Raw genomic sequence first — 25,927 nt, forward strand, 5'->3', positions numbered from 1 at the left:
TGATCAAGGCCCTCATGTAAATATTATGAGCACTCAAGTCAATGGACAACAAATAAAGAGAGGCAATTTATGTTTGTACTCATAGGGACATGATAATTTCTTATTCACTTGTGTATTCATCAAGTACGATAAGATTGTCAAGTTTGGGACAAGCTAGAAGTTGCTTTGTATGGATAGGCTTCCTAGCATTGTATGTTACATCTATTACTTGTTGTGAGTAGATTGCTAAAAGATATTGTTTGTGTCTTGATGTGTGGTAATATGTTATTACATTTTTTGCATTTAATCATGAATTGATACTTGTATTAATAATAAGTGAAGGCTTACATTTTGGACTTGTCTTCAAGGAACATCCAACACACATGATGATCAATTAAACCTTAGTCCAATACAACTTGTCCCAACCTAGGATGTGCTGGATGGGCAACCAAGGAGAGGGTTACCGCTTTATACTTTCAACATCAAACAAGAAAGAGGTTGGCCTAAAGTTTTTCTTTTTTGGGGGGCAGGGGATTATTCTTTGTGACTTTGGTAAAATAGGCAGAATGTTCCCAATTGTGCCAAGAGGGTAGTCTATCAATGGTTCATTTTCTTCTCATGATAGCTGCATAACTATCCATGGTGAAAAGATTAGATCAACATTGGAGAATAAGTGGCATGGTTTGTTGATGGGGATATAGACATAATTACAACTTGTAATTAGCCAATTCTACACAATACACACGCAACTTGCTTTCAAGTAACTTGAGAGAGTTAGGCTTGCGACTTTGGGTTCCTTGCACACTTGACTCTGTGACTTTGGATTCCTTGCACACTTGATTCTTGACTTTGTGACTTGGCAAGATTCTTAGGAGTTCTAAAGTAATACTTTGCACCTTGGCGATCACATAGGAAAAAAGAAAAGAAGACATACAAGAAAGCAAGGAACATATGAACCCACATTCCACTTTGAGTTGCAAGGTCACATCAGCCACATGGAAGGACATTTAAGGCTCATTTCCCGTAATATTAATATTCTCTTTTCCCAACATTTATTCATGCCCTTAATCGTAACACTTTCAAGTTGAAGTATAAAATGGAGTAAAATAATGAATTGCCAATTTTCAAACATCCAAGAGACTCAAAGTAATAGTGTCTCCCTTCCTTACCACCCAAACCGATGCATTGTGCGCCTCTGTGTGGCAGCCATGAGTTCGCTCATGGTCAGCAACTCTTCCGCTGCTGCGGCTGCTTCTTCCTTCTCATCGATTTCACGGTCCCCCCGGGACCATAGCTTCTCAGCATGCCGGGCCTTGGAGCTTCGCAGAGCCTCCGAACGAGTAAAGAGGCGTACGTGCGTCCGCTTGTCCATCTCTTGCCATGATTCCTCTCAACAGCCTCAACCTGTGGTAGCCTCCTGCACAGCCCGGCCTGTCGTCGTCTTGCCTGTGAGTGATCATACTCAAAGCTGCATTTTCTTTCTTGTTGATGGAGCCGGTGATGCATAAGATTTCCTATTTACTCTCGAATCGCGCTCTCTTTTAATTTGATCAGCGGACGTATTTGCAATTCTATAACTCTAAAAGGATCAGGCTTCTCAACATGCATTCGAGTTGTCGTCTGATTAATTGGATATATATGTGATTCTATAAAGTCTACTTGCATGCACAATTAAGCACAGCTATGCACAGTACGATGATGTGTAAAGAAGAATCACCAGCTGTCCCTGTAACTCAGACTAAAGAATTTTGTTTCTTCTCATCTTCCTCGATTGTTCATGCCATTCCAACTTTCAATCCTCAAAGGTCGAAACTTTACTTGCACTTACAAGAAAAACTATGCACGGGCCATCGGTGCCTTTCGGTGCTGCAACCGAATCCGCCTTGCATTTTGAGGCGATTGGTTAGTGTCAGGCTCGATATGGTTGGCTTTTAAACTTCTTTGGCACGTGTCTTAACTGATTTTCAAAAATCGTAAGCTTGTATAGTGATTTCCTATCTCTAACAGACTTAGAATCAATTTCTAGGTATTGTGTGCAATTTGTGGCATCTTAATCTCACTTCATTCAGGACAAATGTCGAGGGCAAGTGATCAGATCTGACAAAATCACTGCTTTGATTTGGCAGGGTCTGGGCAACAACTCAAATGACTATTCTGCACTACTGTCGTCTTTAGAGAGGAAGGGTTTTGTTGCTACTGTCGCTCAAGTGTCTCGACCTGACTGGCTCCGCAATGCGTTGGGATTATTGGATAGAAATTATTGGATAGGGAGACTTTCTCCTAGGCCTGTTTTGGATTGGTATATGATGATTGCAGTACATAACTTTTTTTCATGTTTACAGCTTATGTGTCCTCCTCCTATTGTGTAGACTTGTTTAAGCCCTTGTTTTCTGGCAATGATAATTTAATGCAGGTATCTGGAGAGAATAAGAGAGGCTATTAATGCAGCAAAAGAGTTAGCGAAAGGTGTGTTTCAAATAATCTGTTAGCTGAGGGGTCTTTATAAATCTTTTGTGATGTTCCCATGTGCTATCCATGTAATGGTTGAACTATTTAATGTATGCAATTACCTCAAATCATCCTGTAATATGTCAAATGCAGGGAGGAAGGACGAACACTATGTATATGTTAACGAAGCATTTAAAGATGTCAATTTTGCCACAAATTAAGTGTGAAAATTAAAATTTGGCTGATGTTTAGTAGAGAAAGTTCCTGTTTTCAGGTGACTGAAATCAGATGGTTGTGCAGAGGATAGAAAGGTGTCTCTAATAGGGCATTCAGCTGGAGGCTGGTTGGCTCGTGTTTACATGTCTGAGTTTGGTATTGCTGATATTGCTCTACTTTTGTCCCTTGGAACTCCCCATTTGTAAGATCTTCTGCACACATTTTTGTTTTCCCACTTAGAAAGGCCTGATTTGTTATTCACAACGTCTACTGTTTTGTCAGCCTTTAAAAATGTTTCATTTTTGTGCTCATTGTGATAAAGGGCACCACCAAAGGGAGCTCCTGGTGTTGTGGACCAAACCAGGGGCCTTTTAGACCATGTCAATAGAATCTGTCCGGGGAATCCATTTGCACCAGATGTCAAATATGTTTGTATTGCAGGCAGGTACTTGCTCTAACTTCAACAACAGTAAGCCAGGTCATACCTACAGATATGGTTGGTTAATGACAGCTTCTACAGGAAGATCTTGGAAAATGTACAATAAGCAGAATAAAAAGTACAATGAGACTAATAAATGGCATTGTAGTTATTCAGTCTATTGCATGTATAGGTACGTGAAAGGGGAACGCATTTTTCCTGCCAAAGTGCCTGTGGTTGCTTCTACTGGAATTGGTACTATTGTTGCTGCAGATGAACAAGGAATATTGTCTGCTGAAAAACAGATCCTGGAAGAAGACTCCAAGAATTTTATGATTGATGACAAAGCAAACTCTAGGGTAGCAACATTCCAGGCACGCTTAGTGGGACAGGGCTATAAACAGGTGTGTCTCTTCAAATGACATCTTTTCAGGTGCTGAAATGTTTCAATCCATTTGGATGTTATATGAACTATCAATCTCCACTGTCATCTGGTATTTCCTATGCTATTTTCCAGGAATCAGACCTCAAATCACCTTTGATGCTAGCTGTAGTGCTGATGTTTTTTCTTTGGTGCTTTTTGTGGACTGGGTCTACTTTGATATGAAGAGTTTTTGATGTGCCACTTTCTGGCTCTGGAGAGTAGGTATATGTTATTCAAGAGCACAGAATAGTATGTGATACTGTCCAAAGAGAAAGAGGATGTTACATGCCATAATTCTGGGTCATAGTAACCTCCTTGGGTCTAATCATATGTGCATTCAAATCTTTAAAACACAGTTACTAGTCATACTGGTGAAGCAGCCCTTGCATAGAAAAGTAGAAGAAACTTTTATATTATATGGTTCGGTTTGCATCAGAGTGCTGTAGATTGCTGCCCAGAAAGCACATATACACAAGAATGTACACTCAACTGCATAGCTGCAGATGTTGAAATAACATGACACCCATCACATTTTGGCTTCGTGGAAACACTATTCAGTTGAATCAAACGTTATAATACAGTTGAAAAGTTTTAAGGTGAGACATCCAGTATTTAAATACACTGGTAAAGTAGCCCTAGCTGACTTCTGGGGACATCTCCAAGATCATATGAATCTTGGAGAAACTGAAAGGAAAATGTCAAGTATTATAGCAAATGAAAATTTACGTGATGAGTAATGAGAGAATTATCAGCAACATAGATGGTCCAAAGGCCCAAAACCTTGTCCAAGAGATTAGAAGAAAACTCTTGCAAAGTAGACATTCTTCCCATATCTGAAAGTTCCTAGCAAACTTTTTGCTTGGAATTCACAAATTTAATAAGGCACTCAAGAAGGATTTTGCTGTTTGGCAGCATGACCAAAGCGTGTAATAGACAATCTCTTGATAGTGCAAGCATCCTTCCTAAATTTCAAATGCAATGGGTCTCTTGGCTGAGAGAACCCATCGGCAGACCTTTCAATAGTTGAGAGATTCATTTCAACCACTTGAGAGGCTTGCCTCTGCAGATTGTTTTTGATTCTGACAGCAAGTTCACCAGCAACCTTTCAAATGCTTTGTTTATGTTTTGGTGCTTCCCTGCTAGTTTCCACTCTTAGATTGATGGTGAGATAAACCATTTTGTGGTGCTTCTGCAAGAATACTAGTGTGCTTGGGAGGAGTAATTTCATTGCTGGATGGTAGAGCATGCCATCCATGATACTATCTAGTCATTAACTAGGCATCCTCAGTTGACATTTTTTATGGCTTACCTTTGGAGATTATGCTTGTTCTGACAGTAATCTCAACAATGCCCTCTCATTAGCTTTCTTTTATGTTGTGGTTCTAGGCTTCCCTTTCTGATAACTTTCCACCCATATATTGGTGGTTAGACATATAGGATGACAAGATAATGGTTACCATGTTGCAGTGCTTCTCCAAGAATTAGAGTGCTTGAAAGGAGTATTTACCATTGGTGGGGTATACCATCCATGATACCACAGTTGTTGACTAGGCATATCCACTTGAGATTCATATGGGCAGCCTGGTAGCAATCCTAGTATTCTGCTATTGGGCATGCACAAGTAACCATGTAGTGGAGGAGTTCATCCTTGACATGGCTTTAGTTTTGAAATGTTTGAGGATGATGCTGCATTGCTTGAAAAAAACAGGCATGATGCTGATGAGTATTTTGTAGAGGTGGTCCTTTGCGAGGGGCATGTCTGGAGATCCAAAAGTAATGGGCAAAACTACTTAGAGAGGTCTCCTTCGGAAGCTTGCACTCTGCAAGCTAGGATGGTCTCATTTGAGAAGGTTGGTAATGTGACACATAGGTTGGAAACAGTGAAACAAATAGTAGATGTGTTTGTGTCTACGAGATATAACTGTTAGAGATGTAGTCATCCTGTGGATGGGCATAGGCAGTTTACAGTTATTCTAGGCCAGATTTATGCATTTCCTGATCAGGTCGGATAGTTTTGCAGCAGTTTGAGTAGTCACCAGCAGTTGGACGTGTTTCGGGCTGGCTGATCAGGTCGGACAGACTATATAGGCCAGGCAGAAGTGCCACATGACATGCTGCAGTTTTTCGCAGCAGTTTTATGAGTATTTTATTGTGGTGGCCTGTTTTTTGCTGTAGTCGGCCAGTTTTTGGCTGGCCGCCCCCCAGTCATTTCTGTCACTTGTAATTTGCAAGTGGAGAGAGATTTTCTATGGAGATACACTCGACAGCCCATTGTACATATCTGCTTCCTTCATTCAGCATTTATCCACTACAGATTTCTGTGTTCTCTCTCTCTCTCTCTGTTCATTTTCTTTTAGTTCGGCCATACGCTTCCACATTTGCTGCACTCTGATATGGCATTAGAGCAGCATTGAAGGGCTGATTGATTGTGGGCATTCTTCAATTGAAGAGGAGATTTCAGCATGACAAAAGGCCACGTTTTCAGTGTTTGAGGGCGAGGAGGAGGGCTATGCATTGACACAAGGCTGAGACAAATGGAGAAGCAAGGGAGAGGAGAAAGATTGCTGATTTTTTGCAGTTTTTTGCTGTTCATGAAGGAGAGAAGGATGTGTTTCAGCTTTTTGCTGTAGATTTTAAGTTTTCATCATCCCCGGCGGTTGAAAACAGGTTTAGGACCAATGGAGGAAGCCCTAGTAGGCTGTGTTTTTGGAGTTGGAGGGGGCTGCTCTTGTTTTTGTGTAGATTATTTAGGTGATAATGTCTTCCAAGCTTGATGTGGAGTTTAAGGCTAGTATGCACCATAAGGTTCTCAAGTTACTAATCCTTCTTCAAGATTAGAAGCTCAATGGGGTGAATTGCAACATCTAGCAGGTAATGATGCTTGCAATCTTGGAGTCCTATGATTTGGTGGAGCTTGTGTGATTGAGGCCAGAGACTGTTTTGTAGCTTGTGATTTATCTCTTTTGATGAGAAAGCTGAGTTGGCAAAGATACAGTCACATTGGGACAAACTGAATGCCTGCATTCGATCATTCCTCTCTCTTGCATCTTGGCCATGATAGCCCATATAAAGCATTTGACCGTTGCTTGGGAGATATAGTTGGAATTAGATAAGTTGTGCGATTGGATGACCGTGATGAAGTGGGTGTCTTCGGAGGTAGAGATATGGATGTTGAATCCGTCGAAGTCCTCTTCCATGTGGGAGCATGTCAATAAGCTTTGATAATTGTATATGTAGGTCTAGAACATAGGGAAGGTGATTACCTTAGAGGACATGGTGATAACTCTTCTCTCGTAGTTACTGTCTCGATTTAGTGCATTTAACTCCGCCTTGATTGCTTCAGGGCAAAGGATAGACACCCTTAAAGTGGGAGGATTTGGTTTTGACGGTCTTGGATCTGGAGGAACAATTCAAAGATCAGAGCCCCATCTAGACGGAGGCATTTGACAAGTCAGTCTTCTCAATAAACGAGAAAGAAGAAGAAGAAGAAGAAGGACGAGAAGACCAAGCAAGACAAAGCTAAGGAGTCTACTTGCTACATTTGTGGCAAGATAGGTCAGTGGAAGAAGGATTACCCCGACAAGGACAAGGACACCAAGAAGGAGAAATCTATGAAGGACTTAGGAGTGGTGGTTGCTCCTTCATCAACTACCTTTCCCTTTCTTCATTTGGAGGTGATTGAGGATTTAACACCAATGGCTTTTGATGTAGCGATGATGGCCCCACAACATTGTGAGTGGATTGTGGACAATGGTGGTTCCCGCCATACTCCTTTTGTAGATGGTATTGCCCATATGTGTGTAATGCATGGGCAAATTCTCATTGGTGACAGCTCTTTAGTTCCCATCAAAGGTAAAGGTGATACACAGCGACTGTCGGATTGAGCTATGGCATGCTTGGTTTGACCACCTCAATTATGAGTATCTTAGGAAGGCAACTCGTGGTTTGCTTGTTCGTAGATTGTCAAAGATTGGAGTGAGCCACTTGCCATGTGTGTCTTGCATTTGTGTCAACCAACATAGAGATGTGATTCCTGGGAAATAGCTCACCCTCTTGTACTCCAAGCCTAAGGTTGACCTCTCTTGATCAAGCACCAACAATGAATGCTCAACTAATGATCTTCAAAAAGTTGAGCATCGTCAAGCAAAGATAGTGAGTTAAAGCCTAACTCATTGTCAAGCAAAGACAGTGAGTTAAAGCCTAACTATGAAAATAAAAGTACTTGGAAATGAAGATCTCCAACCATGACAATCACGAAAAAGAAGGAATAAGTTGAGCAAATAGAGCTCAACTAATTGAAATGTGCACTAGTTGGCACCATGTGATGATGAGGTAGCCATGCTCTCCTCCAAACATTGCATACAATACAGATGGATCTTTCACACGTCGATAAAACCAAATTTGCTTGACACCATGTGATGATGAGGTAGCCATGCTCTCCTCCAAACATTGCATACAATACATGTGGGTCTTCCACGTGTTGATAAAATCAAATTTGGCCGAAATCGACACACCTAAAGAGGAGGAAGGCCAAGATACATGAGTAAAGAGGCTCGTTGATGTCAATGAAGATATGGATACGGGCATGAGGCACTATGGCTTTGGCTTTCACTTTGGCACTAGCTTTGGCTTTGTTTCTAGCTCATTATGGTTACTAGCTCTTTGGGGTGGGGTTTGGTGAAGCTAAATTGCTTACACACTAGCACTAGTACACTAGTTTTGGCTTTGTAGACATGACCATGGCTTGAATTGATCCATCATGCACCTTGAGCAAGGCTCAACATTGATCTATCTCACCACTAGAAGTATAATCCACATGATCAATCCTCAATAAGCTCTACCAATGAGCATCTGTGCATCCCTTTTGTATCTGAAATCTCCTCCATTGAAGGAGAGGCTTAGGCTAGTCTCATCAAGTGCCACCAATTGGAGCCTCCATTGGTCAATGGCTTAGGGAAAGGTATTGAACTTTGGGCATGTATGCAGACTATATGTCAAACATTGCATTTTATGGGTTAGTCAAAATAAAAATAGCTCTAGGGTATGGTATAACTACACAAAACTTCTTGCTAGTGAAGATAGTCCGAGAACCATGTAGAGTAAACTTTCATCAATGTCACTCATAAAACTCGGTTGTAGATCCCCCTTTGAAGACTCCTATTTGCAACCTTGAGAAGAAAGCCATTGAAAACCCATGTAAGGAACCACATCTCCATGTCAATGCATGAAGCTACCAACAGAGTATTTGTTGATGAAGTAGCATGCATGGGCTATCTATGTCCAACTCCAAGTTGAAACCTCCGAATATAGGACTCTAAACAGAAGCCAAGATGAGCTCTTCAAAGTTGTGTGGCCATTTGTTGATGAAGTAGCATACATGGACTATCTATGTCCAACTCCAAGTTGAAACCTCTGAAAATAGGACTCTAAACTGAAGCCAAGATGAGGTCTTCAAAGTTGTGTGGCCATGGACAAAATTCAAAGAGTCTCTCTCATGCTTGGTGGTGAGGTTTTGAATGTGCTATGCAATAGAAGGATGGATCCATGAAAGTCTCCAAACAATGGCAAGCTGGCCGAGAATGTGACACTTATCGTGTTCCTTTTAAGTTCCAGTGTGAATGCTCCCTAATCCATGGGCACTTTTTACCTTATAGTTGGAGAAGGGTTTTTTTCTTGGTGCGAACACTCGTCAGTGGGTGTGATACTTAGTACCTTAGGGATTGTACCTTCCTATCATTCTCACATAGTGGATGTGACGTTCCAACACTCTCCTCTCTTGTTGTTCACTTATTCGCTGTGAGTGCGTATGTGTGTGCATGCAGCTGAACCCTAACCTAACAATGGTATCGGAGCATACCTTTTAGCCACTGCCATCATCGCCATCACCGTTGATGAGCCCTGTGCTTGGTTGTTGTTCTCCTTGCTCTTCATCAATGTTCGGTTGCCTATTGTGTTCTTTGAGCTGCCCCAGCAACCTCTAAGTCAGGTCTTCTGCCCTCGACGATCGATTGATTGTGCTCTACCTCAACTAATTCTTGCTATGCTGCTGAAAACGCCATTTGACTTGCGCATAAGTGCTTGTTTGTCCTGTCTAGTGTGCCCATAGTTTGCCTCAGCAATGCTAGGTTAAGCATGTATAGCTAGTTACATATGCGACTTGATTGTGCATGTTAGCAGACACCGGTTTGCTTTAGGCTGCCCCCGACAGACTTGACAGTCTTGTGTCAAGTTGACAATCTAGTAGTTGATGTGATAGAGCCGTCAGCCCGCCCTCTGCACATCGCTTGTGTTTGCACACTTGACGGCTTGCGTTTCGCTTACCTGTGCAGATCCGACAGCTTGTCGATAGCCGTCTTGTTTAAAAAACATTAAAATATGAATGTTCCCCAACCTTAATCAGCATTTATCCACATAAAATAAGCCTTGCTCACGTGTAGACTTCGTAATGTGCACAAAATTTGGGGATTTTTCATCCAATATCAAAATTTCCCAAATATCTTAAAAACTTTTGGGGCTTTTGCATGAAAACCCCAAATCTCAATTTTTTTTTTCTTTTGGGGATTTTGCATTCAATGCTTAAAAATTGCTTGATTATGTGCCAAAATTTGGGGCTTTGCACATTCAAGCCCAAATTTCACAAAATTTTAGCAAATTAATTTGGGGATTTTGTGAAAATTTTCCAAATTCATCAACATTGAGGCCAATTACACCTTTTACATTAACATTCACGCACATTAAAGTTGTTTTAGCTGCAAATTCTTCATTGCCATCATCAATTTTGTGAAAAATTGTAAGTTTTTGGCCTTTTCTTTGCTTTTTTTTTGTGTTGCCCCCTTGCATTTGCATTTGGCAACAAGGTGGTCACTAAAAATCAAAAATTTGCAGCAAGCAATGGTAAAGCAAAATGATTTGCTCAATATGTTTGGGGACTAACAAATTGGATGACACTAATCATGCCATGTGGGTATACATGATGAAGCATGTTCTTGTTGCCATGTAGCTTTGGGGTTATGTATGTGGTTCAAAGGTTAGGTGTGCAAGCCCGCCTACACAAAATGCTACAGGTTCTTCAAGCTCATCCATTGTTACCAATGGATCTTTTGCTCCAGGAGCTCCTCCTAGACCTCCCATTGCAAATCAATTGAGATAGGACGGGTGTGATGCCCAAATTTATGCTTTGATTGCACTCTCGTGCAAGAGATAGGTTATCCTACATATTCCATTGTGCATAATGGCCAAGGATACTTGGTTTAAGCTTGCTTCATTGTATCAAGTGCGCAATGAGGCTTGTGTAGCCTATTTATGTAAGTAGCTTAGATGGAGCATATGACAAAGGATGATTTTATGGATGCATACATTGCACGTGTTAAGGATATCACCGAGTAGCTTGCTAATATTGATGAAACAATTCGCGATGCCTCTCTTGTATCTATAGTCTTGGTTGGTCTACATGATACTTGTAAGAGTTTTGTCACTACACTTTACTTACTTGCAAAAGAAGATGCCAATGGATATGCATTTGATGCATTGGTGTCATTGTTATTGCAAGAAGAGCAATCAAGGGTGTATCGCTCTAACATAAGCATGGACAATCAAGCATTTGTAGCTAGTCGTAGAAACAAAGTGAAATCTTGGCAGCCCTCATACTCAAAGGGTAAAGGCGAATGAGTTTCTTCCACGGACTCTTTAAGCACCAAGGATGATGGTGCTAAGAAAAAGAGATGTAATTATTGGAGAAAAAAAGGGCATGTTATTGAAGAATACAAAAAGAGGATGGCAAGTGAAAAGAAGAAACAATTGGGCACGAGTGTTGTTGAAAATTTAGCAAACACGAAGGATGCAATTGTACATTTAGCAAGCTTGGAGTCTTATGCTTTTGTTGTGCATTGTTTGTATGATCCTTCTTCACATGAACCTGGCCTTTCAATGGTTGAAAATTGCAGCACATGGTATTTTGACATCGGAGCTTTGAAGCACATAACGTCCTTTCGTGATTTGTTTGTATGTACAAAAAGGGGGATTTGTTGTATATGCAAACAATGCTTCATATGCAATCCAAGGCATTCCTCAGATTTCCATTATTGTCATAGATGGGAAAACTATCATGCTTGAAAATGTTTTGTATGTGCCAGACAAATAAAAATTTACTTTTAGTTTCAATCATTGCATGTGCTAGTTCTGTGGTTAAATTCCACATGGATTGATAAAGGGGCCTTACCATTTCCTTCAAATGACCACACGGGTGATCGTGGTAAAACCGGCCGGGATCAATCCTGGCAACGAGTGGATCCTTTGCTTCCCGCCCCGCCATCTAATTGATAATGGATTCGTGAGACACACTCATAGGCTAATGCACGAAGATCATCATGATGAAGAAGCATGGGTCCATCGTGTGATCGTAAATCCATTACCTTTTATCAAAATGCGACGAAACTTCACAAGCACACTCGTTAGGTGGCCAAGAGCCCAAATTATTTTTTTGGAAAAAAAATGCATGCAGACCCCTGGTCCCCAGGCTTCTGAAGCCACTTTCTAGAGACTTCTAGAGCCACTTTCTGGTTTGCAAGCATTTTTTAAAAATAATTTGGGCTCTTCGCCACCTAACGAGTGCGCGTGTGAAGTTTCATCGCATTTTGATACAGTTTAGAATTTTTGACATGGTATTAGAGCATACTTGTTATTTTTGACATGGTATTAGAGCATACCTATTATTTTTGACGGGGTTTCAGAGCGTAGAAGCTCAGAGAGCTAAAGAATTTATTCATCAGAGAAGGCAAAGACAAGTTGCGGGTTCGGCATCATCTACTGATTTTCCCCTTTATTTCCGTTGCATCACCAAGAGACAGAGATACCCTTCTTCCTCTCCCATCCACCCTTCCTTTTACAGGTTGACACTCCGGTGCTATAACTTCTCCACAAGCAAATGAACAGATCATTGGGTGCTCCTCTTGTTGCATCAATGGAACCCCTATCGATGCTTATTGCCATGGACCTTTGCTCTGTACCTTGTTGAAGTATATGTGCCTATCTCCAAGCACTCATTGTGCCAGCTCTTCCTTTTGGGCCATAGAGTTTATTTTGCACCGGCTTTCATCTTTTTATGCTCAAGGCAATAAGATGCATCCAATGTCCACTTAAGTTCTTTCGAGCCATAGGAGGATCGATTGATGCCATGGTCTCCTCGCGACCACTGCATTACACTACGGAGGTTGCTTCTACCTCTTCTAGGGTTTCAGTAATGCCACCTCGACAGCCTGCTATTTTGCAGTCCGCTCCACCAAGAGACAGTGATTGTTGGTCACTATCTCCTTGGCAGTCCGATCCTTCGAGAGAGAGTGATTGTTCGATACCCTCCATTACTTCGTTCGGCTCGGCAGTCTGCTTCATTGAGAGACAGTGACTATTGCCCATCCTTGACCTTTAGAGGCCATCTTTGGAATTTGACCAGACAACTTCTTCAGTACGACTGGCGGCAGTTTCTTTATCATCAAATGATTCGAAGTCGGTGATCTATGAGGGTTAGATTCCCTCTCTTATAGTGGGGGATTCAGAGGGGGCTATGTGCTCTTTGTCAGCAGAGCGGACTTCTACTTATTCGACTTCAGATGGGGCCCCTCCCTCACCATCCTCAGCAGAGACATCTATTCATTGTGAAGTTCGTCACCCTCCATTTACTCTTGGGGATGTGTAACAAACCGTTTGTATATCAATCATTACCAAGACATATTGACTCAATGATTCCAAATTAATTTGATGCTCATGTACTTTGAAAGGGCATTTGTATTATTTAAGTGTTTCAAAATATGATTAAATGTTTATCTTTTTATCTAAGGGTAGCCAATGGCTAGAATGTCCTATAATTATACATGGTTCGTCATTGACGAGATGCCCAAGAGAAATTAAAAGTTTAGTCGGATGGTGAGATTGACGAGAAAGCTTAGATGACTAATACTTTTATACTTAGATAGTCACGTTGACTAGAAGCCTATATAATGAATGGTTTCAAAAAGTGAAACCAGATGCTCATGATTGAAGAAACAAACCATGAACTGGTGAATCTATATAATGAAGCCCTCCAGAAGCTAAATTTGGGGACTCTTAAAATTTAGGAGGTTACTATAATTTGAAAGTTGCTCAAGTGGAAAATCTATTCGCGTCAAAGGCTCTAGAAGTTCGCAAGGAACAATTTTGTCTCAATAACTATCTCAAAATTTTAACCATTCGAGAGATTTTAAGAGTAGAAGGTTTGGAAGCTTTTTTCTCTAGAAAAGTAACACATGGCATCTTGAAGAGGACATGTCATTTTGAAGAGAAACAAGCTCTCATGTTGAAACTTCAGCCGCATGCTTTGTACTCTCCTATCTATCTCATCCAAGAAACACTTTCTACTTAGCTTAATCTATTCGATATACTAAAGAAGGAAATCAACTTGTTGCTTGAAGTTCACAAAAATTAGGGTTTCAAAACTCTAATTTTCAGAATTGTAGCAAATTAGCCCTTATGTATATGGTTTAGGCACCAAAAAGGAGGGGATGGTTCCCCTCTCTCAACGTGGTGTCAATTCTTTTCTCTCTCTTTCTCACTCTCTATCTTTTAACTTTCATGGTGATAATTGATCAAGTTGGTTGATTTTAAAGTATTGTCATTCTCATGTTCTTCCCCATGCCTACAAGATGACTGTCTTCAAGTAGTTTTTTTTTTCTCCGGATACTCATGATCTTTAGAGACCGCCTAGTTTGGGGCCTTGAAGATTCAACATCGACTCGGTGACGAGGCCTTCGAATTCCTTCCAACATGGAGTTACAGAGCTAGTGGCTTCTTTCTCGAGGTAGCGTTAGGTTCCACAGTTCATCCCATCTATTGTTCGTGGATCTTTGGGATTCTCTTCATCATCATCATTGTTCTCTTCACTCCTCTCTCTTCATTCCTTTTTGGGCCTGAGAGGGGGTGTTGAGAAACCACTTCTTTAATTTACACATTTCATTTAGGGTTTCACACTGACAACAGTAAAAAGGGCCATTGTCCACATTTTGGCCACTTTTTTAGTGGGCACCCACACAGTAGTGTGCCACCCTAGACAGCTTATGGCTATAAATAGGTAGTCATTTCATTCATTCTTCACCACTCTCTCTTTAGTCATTCTTCACCGCCACTTTTCTTCTTTGACCAAACCGTTCCATTGCCTCATACCCCTTCATAAGAACATTGCGGTTTGTGGCTTGTGGCTTTCTTTACCCTTTCTCTTTTGCTTCAGGCACTGTGTTCCATTGTCTTGCATTTGGAGCATCTTCCACCTGGTGTTACCATTGTGTGCTTGGCATTAGCATTCTTCTCCTTCAAGCTTCATCTTCACCCTCATTTTTCAGGTTGAAGGTCTTCTCCTTGCCTAGTGTCATCATCTCTAGCTTGGCGTCAGTATCTTGGCTTCTGGCGATAGTCTCCATCACAGAGTGTCAGTGATTTTATCACTCCTCTATTATAGGGGGTGTTGGGATCTCCGTTTGTGTAGCCTGATTGCTCCATCACTTGGCGTCACTTGTCTATTACAAAGGCTGCTAGGACCTGTGTTTTTGCAGCCCAACTCATCCTCCATCATCTAGCGTCATCCTTATCCACCTGGCGTCAGCATCTGGACTAGTCTCCTTGCGTTTGGCAGTTACTTTGGGATTTGCATTTTACTTCCCAGGTCACTTCCCGGCATTGGAGGACTATGGTTTGCTCCCTCGATAGCTAGTGATCATTTTCCACATCTTCGACAGTATCAGAGGATTGCAGTTCGCTCCCTCGATAGTTGTCCTTTACCTTCCAGTGATTACTTCGATAGTCCATTGCTTGGAGGATTGCATTTTGCTCCCTTCATTGTGTAGATTTCCTACAACTATTGTTGCTTGATTTAGATAGGACAATGCAGTTATCTTTTGAGCTTCGATTACACTGTATCAGCTTTTCTTCTAATAGCATGATTTAGTGTATCATCATTGTGTTCTTGTGTTTTTGAGTTTCTCTTCTCTCAGTGTTTGCCATACACACTCTGTGTTACTCCTTGCAAACCCTACATCTCTTTGCATTGTCGCTTATTTTGATGTGGTATTAAAGCACACATGTTATTTTTTGACATGGTAGCAGAGCATATGTGTTATTTTTGACATGATGTTGGCCACTTGGACAATTATCTTAGCATACAATTTACTACAATCAAGGGGGACATTATTTTGTAATATTAGGTTCTTGAGCATTTTCAGATGTAAGATTGCAAGCCTATCTCTACTCCCATTGAGACAGGCCAGAGGTTTACATTTGAGGACTTGAGGATGTAGGATTAACCATTTGATGCTTCTCTTTATTAGCACTTTGTTGGAAGTTGATTATATTTGTGTAATACGTGGCCAGATATTTAGTTTGGGGTCTCTCAATTGACGCACTTTATACACAACCTTGGTATAGTACCTTGAAACGGCATTTTGGTAGCTCCAAAACATAACGGCTGTTTTGGCTCAAAACGGAAATGCCAAAATGCCATTTTGGTATCTTGCAAGTGCACAGGCAGACCGGTTATGCAGAGCAGAAACATATCGTCTTCCGCACTTTTTTCTCGTCTTCTGCATATTCGTTTCTTGCACTCTAGCTTTCTACCTCATGCAGTTCTAGTCTCCCTTCTCCTCATTTCTTTCTTTCTTTCTTTTTTTCTTTCTTCTTTTTCTTCCCTCCTTCCAAGTTCCTTCTTTCCTTTTTCTTCTTCTTCCATCCATCTTCTTTATTCTTCTTCCAAGTTTCCTCCTCCTTCTCCTGCGCCTTCTGCTCCTTCAATCTTCTTCTAAGCTCTTATTACTTAACCTTTTTTCAAAATCCCATTATCTAATCATGGCACTGGATCCATTTTGGAGGCATGTCACTCCAATCAAAGAATACGAGGACTCCAATGGATCGAAGAGGTGGCGGTGTAACTATTGTGGATTAGAGAAATCAGGGAGTATAACGTGCGTAAAAGATCACTTCACGCGCATCTCCAAATAAAACATTGGGCCTTGTGCAAATGTGCCAATGGAAGTAACAATAAGTCTCTATCTTTGGCGCTGAAAGCGTATGGCTATTGAGCTAGAAGATGAGGAATCCTCTCATTCAACACCACATGGGACTAATGAAGCACAAGTGGGGTAAGGAGAGACTAGTGGGTCTAGTAGTGCTAGCCAATTTGGTGGTGCCAGTGGCCCATTAAAAAGAAGTGCATCCATATTTATATCGGGTCCAAGTGTGAAAACGATCCTGTTGCTTTTTTCTAGTAGTGGTGGGCAAAGGGGCTCCTTGCATGGTGCAAGTGTCCATACAGGACTTTAGAGATAGGCGATTGTGGAGGCAACTAGGGAACTCATATGCTTATTTATTCAGTGTGCTATCTTTTTCATTGTGGTCACTACTTATCAATGAAAGAAGACAATCATGGCTGTGAGTTGCATAGGGTGTGAGTGGAAAGGCCCATCGACGGATGCATTATACACATGAGCTTCGAAGGGAAAAGGCATCTATAGAGGTTTAATTTGAACCCTTGAAGGAAATATGGGTGAAATACAAACACACAATATTATGGGATGGATGGTCGGATATGTGCCAAAGGAATGTACACAATGTTTTGGTGTCTTCGTTCAAAGACACAATGTTTATTAAGGCCATTGATACTTGTGCCTGGTTCTTACCATCATAGGAGCTTTCATTTGGGAGCACATGCGACAGGCCATCATGGACATAGGAGTTTAAAATGTGGTGTAGATAACTGTCATCGAACGTTTGTAAGGAGTTGAAGAAAATCCTACAAATGGGTTATGTCGTTGAATCTTTCAGTGTCCATCAAGTGGGTAGTGAATGGTGGGATCATGTAGAGAAGCACTACTCTAAGGTGTAGGCATATATCGATGGAATCTTAATAAACAATGCAATGGTGGACTCCAGCTCATCCGTAAATATTATAAGTATGGACTTATTGGAGAGGCTAGGCCTACCAATCCAAAAGAATATCATGATGGTTTTAAAAATCGATGATGATAGCCTAAGACAACTGGAAGAAATGGTAATGCAAGTACATGTGATGGTTTCTAACATTAAGTGTATCCTTGACTTCTGTGTTATCTAATTTGTTGGGAGACCAAACTATCAGTTGTTGTTTGAATGTTTGTGGATATTACATTTCGATTGTACTATGTGGTGTATGCTTGAAGATGAGTTATCTAGCATAGTATGGACTCCATGTATACTCCATTGCCTTGAATTGCTTACTGAAAATATTGGGAAACATCTTGGGTGGATGACATTTTCAAGATGACAATAAGCATGGTAAGATTTGTGAAGAAGAGGCCATTTGTTACAAGCATGTTTCGAGTCAATAACACACTTGATCTATTGAAGCCCTTTGCCATTAGATTTACTTGTATGTTTATTGTATTGGAGAGGTTGATATGGATCTGTCCAAATTTGATACGGACTATTGTATGCTAGGAGTGGCTCACGTGGAGTGAGAGAGTCTCCAAAGGCTCTTGCTTTTAGATGCAATATTTTAAATCAGAATTGGTGGATTGAGGTAGAGGCATTGGTGAAAAGTCTCACTCCTATTTACACTATATTCCGCATCAGTGATATGGAGGGGAGTTCTTTGGGCCTTCTATACGAGTATATGGATAAAATTGGCGAGGCCTTGCTTTGCAACAACTTTTTTGCCCCAAGACAAGTAAGTTACTGTTTAACTTTTATATATGTAATTATTGTATTAACGACTCATTGATGATTGTTCTAACTTATTTTATCTATGATCCATCATCATTTGCTCTCAAGGATTGATGATATTTATATAGTGTGGAATGCATGATGGGATTGGTTTAATAAAACAATCCATGCTATTGTGCATATCTTGCATCCCCTTTAGTGTAGTGAGAAGTAGTATACTAGCGAGGAGTTGAAGGAGGGTTTCATGGAGCACATGGGGTGCTTCGCAGGGGTTGAAGCCTAATCTAGATATGATGAGGAGAGTAGAGAACGATTTGTTGATATTTTGCCATCATTTTGTTTATTTTGCCCAACCCATAGCTAGGCTCTGAGAGAGTAGCTTTAGCCTATCTCTTAATGGGAGAAATACAACAATTGTGTTTCTACTTTGGTATGTGACTCATGACTTTTATGTTTTGAATCTTGATACTCTAATGCATTATGCAACCTAGGTAAAGGGTTCTATAATCTTTTGCCTATTTAAATGTTAATTTTATTGCTTGCCTATTAGCAATTCCGTAATCTCAATCTCTTCAATTTGAGTAGAAACACATTGCCATTTGTATCCTCTTGCAAGATTGTAGTTCAGTGCATGTTGAGAGAAACTAGAGTACATGGTTCTCTTCCACATCAAAAGGAGAAACAAGCTTATAATTGCGTAGTTGAAACGTTTAGTATTTTGCCACTGCAATCTCTAGCTTCTTGAGAGGACCGCTGTGTTCCTTGAGCCTTCACAAGTAAATTAGTAATGAATAGTATTATGCATAATTAACTTTTTAACCTTGATACTTGTCATTGCTTGGAAGTTGGATTGTAAATTGTGATATGTATCAGTATAAACATTGAACATCTTGAATCTTTTTTCATATCTTTGTTTGGTTTACCTTTATAGGTGAATGTCGAGAATATTGATATAGAGAAGGTGTGGGATATCTCAGAGATACCATAGGAGGAGTGGGATATCTACTCTACGCTCTATGAGTAGCTATCGACACAAGTACATAAGACTCGTGCACAGAGAAGAGCTAGAGCCAGTAGAGCGAGGGCCACACGTGGTTGTGCATCATAGACAAAGTCAAAGCTAGAGTCTTGAGGCTGAGGCTGAGGTTGAGATTGAGGCTGAGGCTGCTTTATCATCTTCTTGATTAGAGTTCTCGAAGTTGGATGAGGAGATGGTGCACGGATCCTTGGAGTCTGGATAAGTCATGACTCATGATACTCAGGAGTTAGTTTAGCATTGTAGATTGCAGTTCCTAGTTATTCATTTGATGTTGATACTTATTACTCAGTAGTTACTAGAGTCTAGTATTCAACACTCATTGCTCACTCGACTTTGGATTTGGACAAATTATTGACATGACGTAGTTACATGTATCATTGTATCCTGATTTTATTTATTATCCATCTTGGCTCCACAATTTTTGAAGTCGGTTTTCAAATCATAGATGTTTTATGAGTCATAAATTATAATTCATTTTATTATCTCAAGTTTTGAAAATTGAGTCTTAACTGTGTTAAGCTGTCTTAAGTTTTAACCATTGAGTCTTGACTTTTTACTTGTGAGTCATTACACGTGTAATGAATCATGATTTTAATCATATGACATAAAGACTTAAAATTTTGTATGAAATTTGGGTACATGTTGTTGTAGGCATTGATATATTTACATATCCATGTAATATCGGATTTATTTTAGTGTACCATCAAAAACACTGTTTTTCCGTTTTCAAAATTTGGTTGAAACTCTGAAACTTTGATTTTTCTCATTTTCGTTTCCCTCGTTTTCGAAACTCCCTTGTACCATGAGTCCTAGTTCTATACATTGGTAAGTAGTTAAATATATCTTTTGTTATCTCAAAGGTATCTCTTCCCAGTGGTTTTAAAATTTTGGGCCAATCTTTGGCAAATGATTCTTTTATGTTCTTAAGGTTGATCGAACTAATGCCAATTAGGCAATGGTGGTTTGAAGTCTATTTGGTTTGGCCTTGGGCCTTTATATTAATGCTTAAAAATTAATATTGATCTCTTGTACGGAGATAGATTTGCAAAAATTGGGTTGACAGGGAGCTGTTGTTTTCAAACAAGAAATTACGCAGCACTTGGGATGTCCCATTGGTGTGGAAGTCTCTCCCTGAGCACTACTTGATTGGATCTTCTCCAAAATTCATGACAAGTTTATATATTGGAAATCTGAGGGTTGGCCTCTTCGTGTATGCCTCAAAGTGGCACAATCTATCATGATTAGTATGGTCTCTTATTTCCAACCCTTGCTTCCTTGGACCAAGAAGTCTCTCTTGGAATTGGTGTAACATGCCCAACTCAAATTGCATGGGCTGTTTTGCCAAGTGGCAGGCTACTAAATGGAAATTTCAGCCATCTAAAGTAATTTTCAGAATTAATAAATTTCAAAATTAATTTAGCCCTTTGTGTCTGCCCGGAAAATTAGTTGTGCCTATCCATAATTACATTGGCTATGCTATTAATTGACCCTTGAACGAGCATTAATTAATGAAAATAATTAATGCCTAGTTCCTAGTGTTACACTGATACTTATTGGCCAATTAAATACCTTAGGCCAAAACTGACATTGAGCATACTTGACTAGTATAACTTATTACAGCTTTTGCCTTTGACACCCAATTGACATCTCGGATTTCTTAGCCCATCACTGTGACTTTATTGACTTGCACAACATATGCACCTTTGATTAGTATTAAATTCATGTCCTTGTGACAAACTTCTCCCTTGGAATACTTGCAATCACCCTCAATTGCATTGCAATTTTGTCAAAAGCATTTGTTGCCACTATTGGAAATACATGCTTGCATCATAGTCAAGCAACGTGTACCTATTGCTTAATGATGCACATGGTGGCCTTTGTATGTCTGAAATTCCAACTACTTAAACCATTTGCGATCCACATACATGAATCATAAACCGTTGTCAGAACCTTAGGAGATGCATCCACATCCAAAACTCATCACCATTTTCACCACTAATAAGGCAAAGTAGTGCATAAATTGAACATAAACAATGCCTTGTAGCAACGGTGCACCACATGATACTCATGGAAAATATATGTTAGCTGCAAACTACATGTAAATTATGCAAATGTACTTCTCTTGCATCACCTATGAATGTACATCATATACCATCCATACATCCCGTACTCAAATGTACATATCATATCCAAATGTACATTCCATGTATTTCATATATGCCATTAGCCTTGCAAATGTATAGTTTCAGAGCCTAGGTGTAAACCATATACATTTGCATATCAACTCACAATGACTAGTACATTGAATAGTGATATTGATGGCGGAAATACTATCAACATATAATACCTTGGAGGCAAACCAAGAATATCCGAGATCCACTATATAATTGAGTTATTCATCTCTAGGGAAGTGGGGGTGCAACCTTCCCCTTGCCCATCATTGGACTCTCTATGCCTTTCTAAGCTTGAATGAGTTTGACTCTAAATTGAAACACATCAAGGTAGAGTGCATCACAAATGATGATTTGCCAAATCATCCTCCTCCATTCATTTGTACTAATGCATAGATGAAATGATCCTAAAATCTCACCTAGTAGCATGTGGAAACTTTACCTTCCCAGACCCCATACTAGGTTCTAGGTCTTCTTCTCTTTGGACTACACAGATTCTTGGAACTTTAACATTGTTGCCAAAAATGATACAATGGTTGTGTTTCCCTCATGACTTGCACTATACGAAGCATTTGCATGATTAGCATTGATACCATGAGTCTCAAACACACCGAGATTAATGAATGCACTTCCAAACATGCCACTTTGCCCTAGCATCATGTGAACATTGCCATACATTCGGTTTTCCATTCCACTTATCATACCCAAATACATTGGTCCTTGCATACCATGTATACATTTGGTCCTTGCATCCCTGTGGTTGAAGAATTACCAACCATTGCTTGGAAAACCAAACCGCCACCAAAGTACCTTGGGTGACCTACACTAGCACGTATGCCTTGTTGTCTAAAAAGCATTGGATTTGCACTTCCAAGTGGGACTTGCATATGCATCAATTGTTCCACTGACATCATTTGGTTATTCTCATTACCCATATTTGGAACATCATGTTCCTGCATTGGCTCTTATGTCACTGCATCTTGTTGTCCCAAAGCTCTTCATGACGATTTCCTCCTCTTATCTTTGTTGCCTTCCTTTGGGGAGTTCAAAAAGTACATAAACCGAGGATCATTTGCCAATTGCACAAACATTTGAGCCGCTATCTTCAATTGGTCCTTAAATTGGTCATCAAATTTCTCTTCCTCTTGCTGGTCATCCTCTTCAAGAGGTTTAGGACTTACATTTTGGTCTAAACAAACACAAAGTGTTTGTTGCCCACATTGAGTCATGAGTGCCTTGTCCAAGATTAGGCAATGTGTTTCCCCTTCCGTTCTCTGAATTTTCAGACTGAGGTACATTGTCACTGCTTGATTCCATCTCCTTGTATGAAGACATGCTTGCTGGTGCACTCAGCTGATCACAAATTTAGCATGTGTGCAATGTTTCCAACTTCCAATTAGATGCCACAGGCCCACCAAATCAAGGTAGTTGATGGTATCCTAACAATGGAACCATGAAACCAGCATTCCTTCTCCGAAAGGGTAGCATATAACCTGATCAAGTACCAATTACAGCAAGCATGAAATTCACATAGATTGAAATACAATTGTTACCAATCAATCTTGGACAATTGGTACCCGGTTGGCCCCAAAAACTGGTGCCCCTTGCGGCATTTGTTTAGCTTCTATGAATATTGCAATTGGATGAAGTACACTGAGATTGCTACAATCTCCTTTGCTTTTCAATGTCCACTCTGAAATGTCTAGATAGATCCAACCTATACACATGATGTGGCACAAGCCATACTAGCAATAAGAAGATATAGGCATTGACATTCCTCGGAGCTCAAACTAGCAGCACAATGAGCCCCACTGTCATCACAATGGATATTGTTCCATATCACTAGGCTGCATGTTCTTGGTGTGTGGATGAGATGGCCGATGGAACTAGAGTCCAACTGTGGTGATCACACAAGATGTGGCATGAATGAGCTCTTGAGTTTGGTTTATAGGACTCCTTAAACAACCCGTCTTAGATCCTGTTCATTAATGACCCCTAGCCATGGGCTGTGGTAGGGGTACCCCTCTTGGGTGTCCAAGGAGGTAACACATTACCCCATCTTAGGCCTCTTAGTAAAAGATACTAGGTGATTGTTTGCAAATAGTCTCAAACAAAAGATCATTTGATATCCTAACCCTCAATCTCCACCAAAAATCCCTTCAAAATCTCAAAGAATCTCTAAAGTTTTTGCAGATGGCCTTCTTGTTGCAAACAAAGACAATATGAAGCTTTTTTGCTCCTGATATCTTGATATTTCAAAAATCAGTCATTATTCCATCATCAAAGATCAATGGCCTAATATTTGAAATAATAATTGTTTGTTTAGAGTCATGGATGGTAATTGAACTCAAGAAGAAAGTTCAATAGAGACTTAATGACTTCTGTGCTTAATTCGTTAAGTGAATCTGCTCAGTTTCCAGCATGTTGCAGGTCTACTTAAACTTACTTCACAACCATGGGTGATGAAAAAAGTGCATCAGAAGTTAATTCTGAAGGGTAATTTGGTTTTGAGCTCTCAAAATTAAATATCATACTGTTAAGTCGGAGCTTCTGTTAGGTTTAAATGAACTAGGAGTCATTGTGTAGTTGGTTGTTGTATCCCCGAGCTAGTTGCTCCAGAAGCCGAAAATAATAGTGTGTATGTACTACGCAAACACAGTATGTAGTCAAATCTTTATGTAAACACTATTTTTTGAAGTCCAAATCTGGGTAACTGAAAATTGGGAGGTGATGTTCTAGTAATTACCTCATTTCGTTCAGTGCATTCTGATAGAACATCTTAGAAGATCCTGATAGAACTTTGAAAATAGCCTTGCATAAGCAGAAAGCTAGAGGATTGCCTTACATAATTGTCAGCAATTATACTTTGAGGGATGGTGGCGTGCATTCCAAAATGAAGTGAAAAGTTTGTGTTTAATTAAGGACAAATGCATGTAGTGATTTTGCAGGCAGCCATATCTTTGTACTCTTGAAGTTATGTTGCATTTGCTGCATCATGTACAACATTAGTAAATGTGGTGGTGCAATGGATTTTGCAGGTATGTGGCCAAGCAGATGTATGGGGAGATGGAGTTGTGCCAGAAATGTCAGCTCATTTGGATGGCGCAACAAATATCACCATAGATGGTGTGTATCATTCCCCCGTGGGTGCTAGAGATCCGGAAAGACCCTGGTATGGTTCCTCTGAGGTGCTGGAGCAATGGGTGCATTATCTAAATTGACCTTTCTGAGCATTTAGAATTGCTCCCTGAATCCTCGACCTGCTCTTAGTGCATACAGAATCTCACCCTCAAAAGTGTTTAGATTTTTAATTTGGTACTCCCATATGGGGTTCGGAAAAATCAGGGTGGGATCACAAAACATTCTGTCATTGAAACATGAATAACATTTGGCTCCTATGCTGTCATTGTTATGTATGGACTCGGATGATTACAAATCAAGCTAACGACTCCAGTGTGATAGAATATTTGGAGGGTAACGCTAGGATAGTAGTTTAAGATTTCGATCAGTGATCAGTGATGTTACAGATGAACAACACGATCTCTGATGCTGCTCTGTGACTTAAAATGTCATCCAGTCAGTCATATTACACTCGGATAACATCACGCTTGTTGTGTGTCCTTGACTCTATTTGTAAGATAGGCTACGCAATGCGCATTTCGGAGAAAAATGAACATCGTGGGCAGGTCGGAAGCATTGAATTGTCCAAATTCTGAATAAGCCTTCAATCTTGAACCATGACATGCTGGTCGACTGCTGACGCTGCTTAAGAGCGTTTGCCACTCGAGGCCTGCCTTTTAAGTGGAAGATTTTGCCTTGGTGCTCTTGGTCAACCTGCAAAAGCACGCATGCTAGTTGGCAAGTTGCGCAAAAGAGCAACTTTGCAATGCGTACTTCTGGCGTATGTTCTTCTGGAGAGAGCTTCATAGAAAGCAAACGAGCCTTTGCACAATTCTCATTGGTACCTTCACACGTACCAACTCTGCCCTTCTCTATTTTTTCCTCCCTTGGCAAGTTCCTAAATTCATGGCAAATTGGTTAACCATGTATGTATCCTATACATCATTTAGAGCTTTGGCTTGGGAACTTTGAACCAAGGACAATGCCCCCAACCTATGAGGCACAAGGAGGAAGAGTGGAGGTTCTCTCTCTCTCTCTATCTATATATATACATATATATGCCATTCTTGCTCATGCTCGAAGTATGGACCATGTTCTTTCTCACACTGCCAAGGTTGACCACTTCATCCTTCCTAGAGTAAGATTGTTCACACTTCATGACCAAAGCAAGAATGTGAATCTTCCTATAGGTTACTACGTGTGTGCGCATGTGTCCACTTCTTGATAGCTTGCTAGGTTGGTCAAGTGTGGTGGTTGGGTGAATTGCCATATCTTTGAGTTGATTGTCATCTCTCTTCCTTTTTACTCTCCCTCTCCCTCTCCCTCAGCTTTTGCCTTAGTGTTTAGGATTGCAAACCCAACGGGAGAGATCACATTCCCTCCCGCGCTTGCAAGATAGG

General features: G+C 40.3%; 1 protein-coding gene across 1 annotated transcript; it reads left to right on the top strand.

The window, feature by feature from the left end:
- Positions 1–1,106: 1,106 nt before the first annotated feature.
- On the top strand, positions 1,107–24,813 carry LOC148032577 (uncharacterized). The gene is made up of 7 exons (XM_087683218.1): positions 1,107–1,427; positions 2,106–2,278; positions 2,393–2,445; positions 2,728–2,845; positions 2,966–3,088; positions 3,255–3,465; positions 24,446–24,813. Exons 1-7 carry the CDS (start codon positions 1,188–1,190, stop codon positions 24,626–24,628), a joined length of 1,101 nt encoding a protein of 366 aa, XP_087539344.1. The 5' UTR covers positions 1,107–1,187; the 3' UTR covers positions 24,629–24,813.
- Positions 24,814–25,927: the final 1,114 nt, after the last annotated feature.

Source organism: Lygodium microphyllum, chromosome 8 (genome assembly GCF_053477565.2).
Source record: "Lygodium microphyllum isolate KBCC chromosome 8, Lygodium_microphyllum_v1.1.10, whole genome shotgun sequence".
NCBI classification, from domain to species: domain Eukaryota; kingdom Viridiplantae; phylum Streptophyta; class Polypodiopsida; order Schizaeales; family Lygodiaceae; genus Lygodium; species Lygodium microphyllum.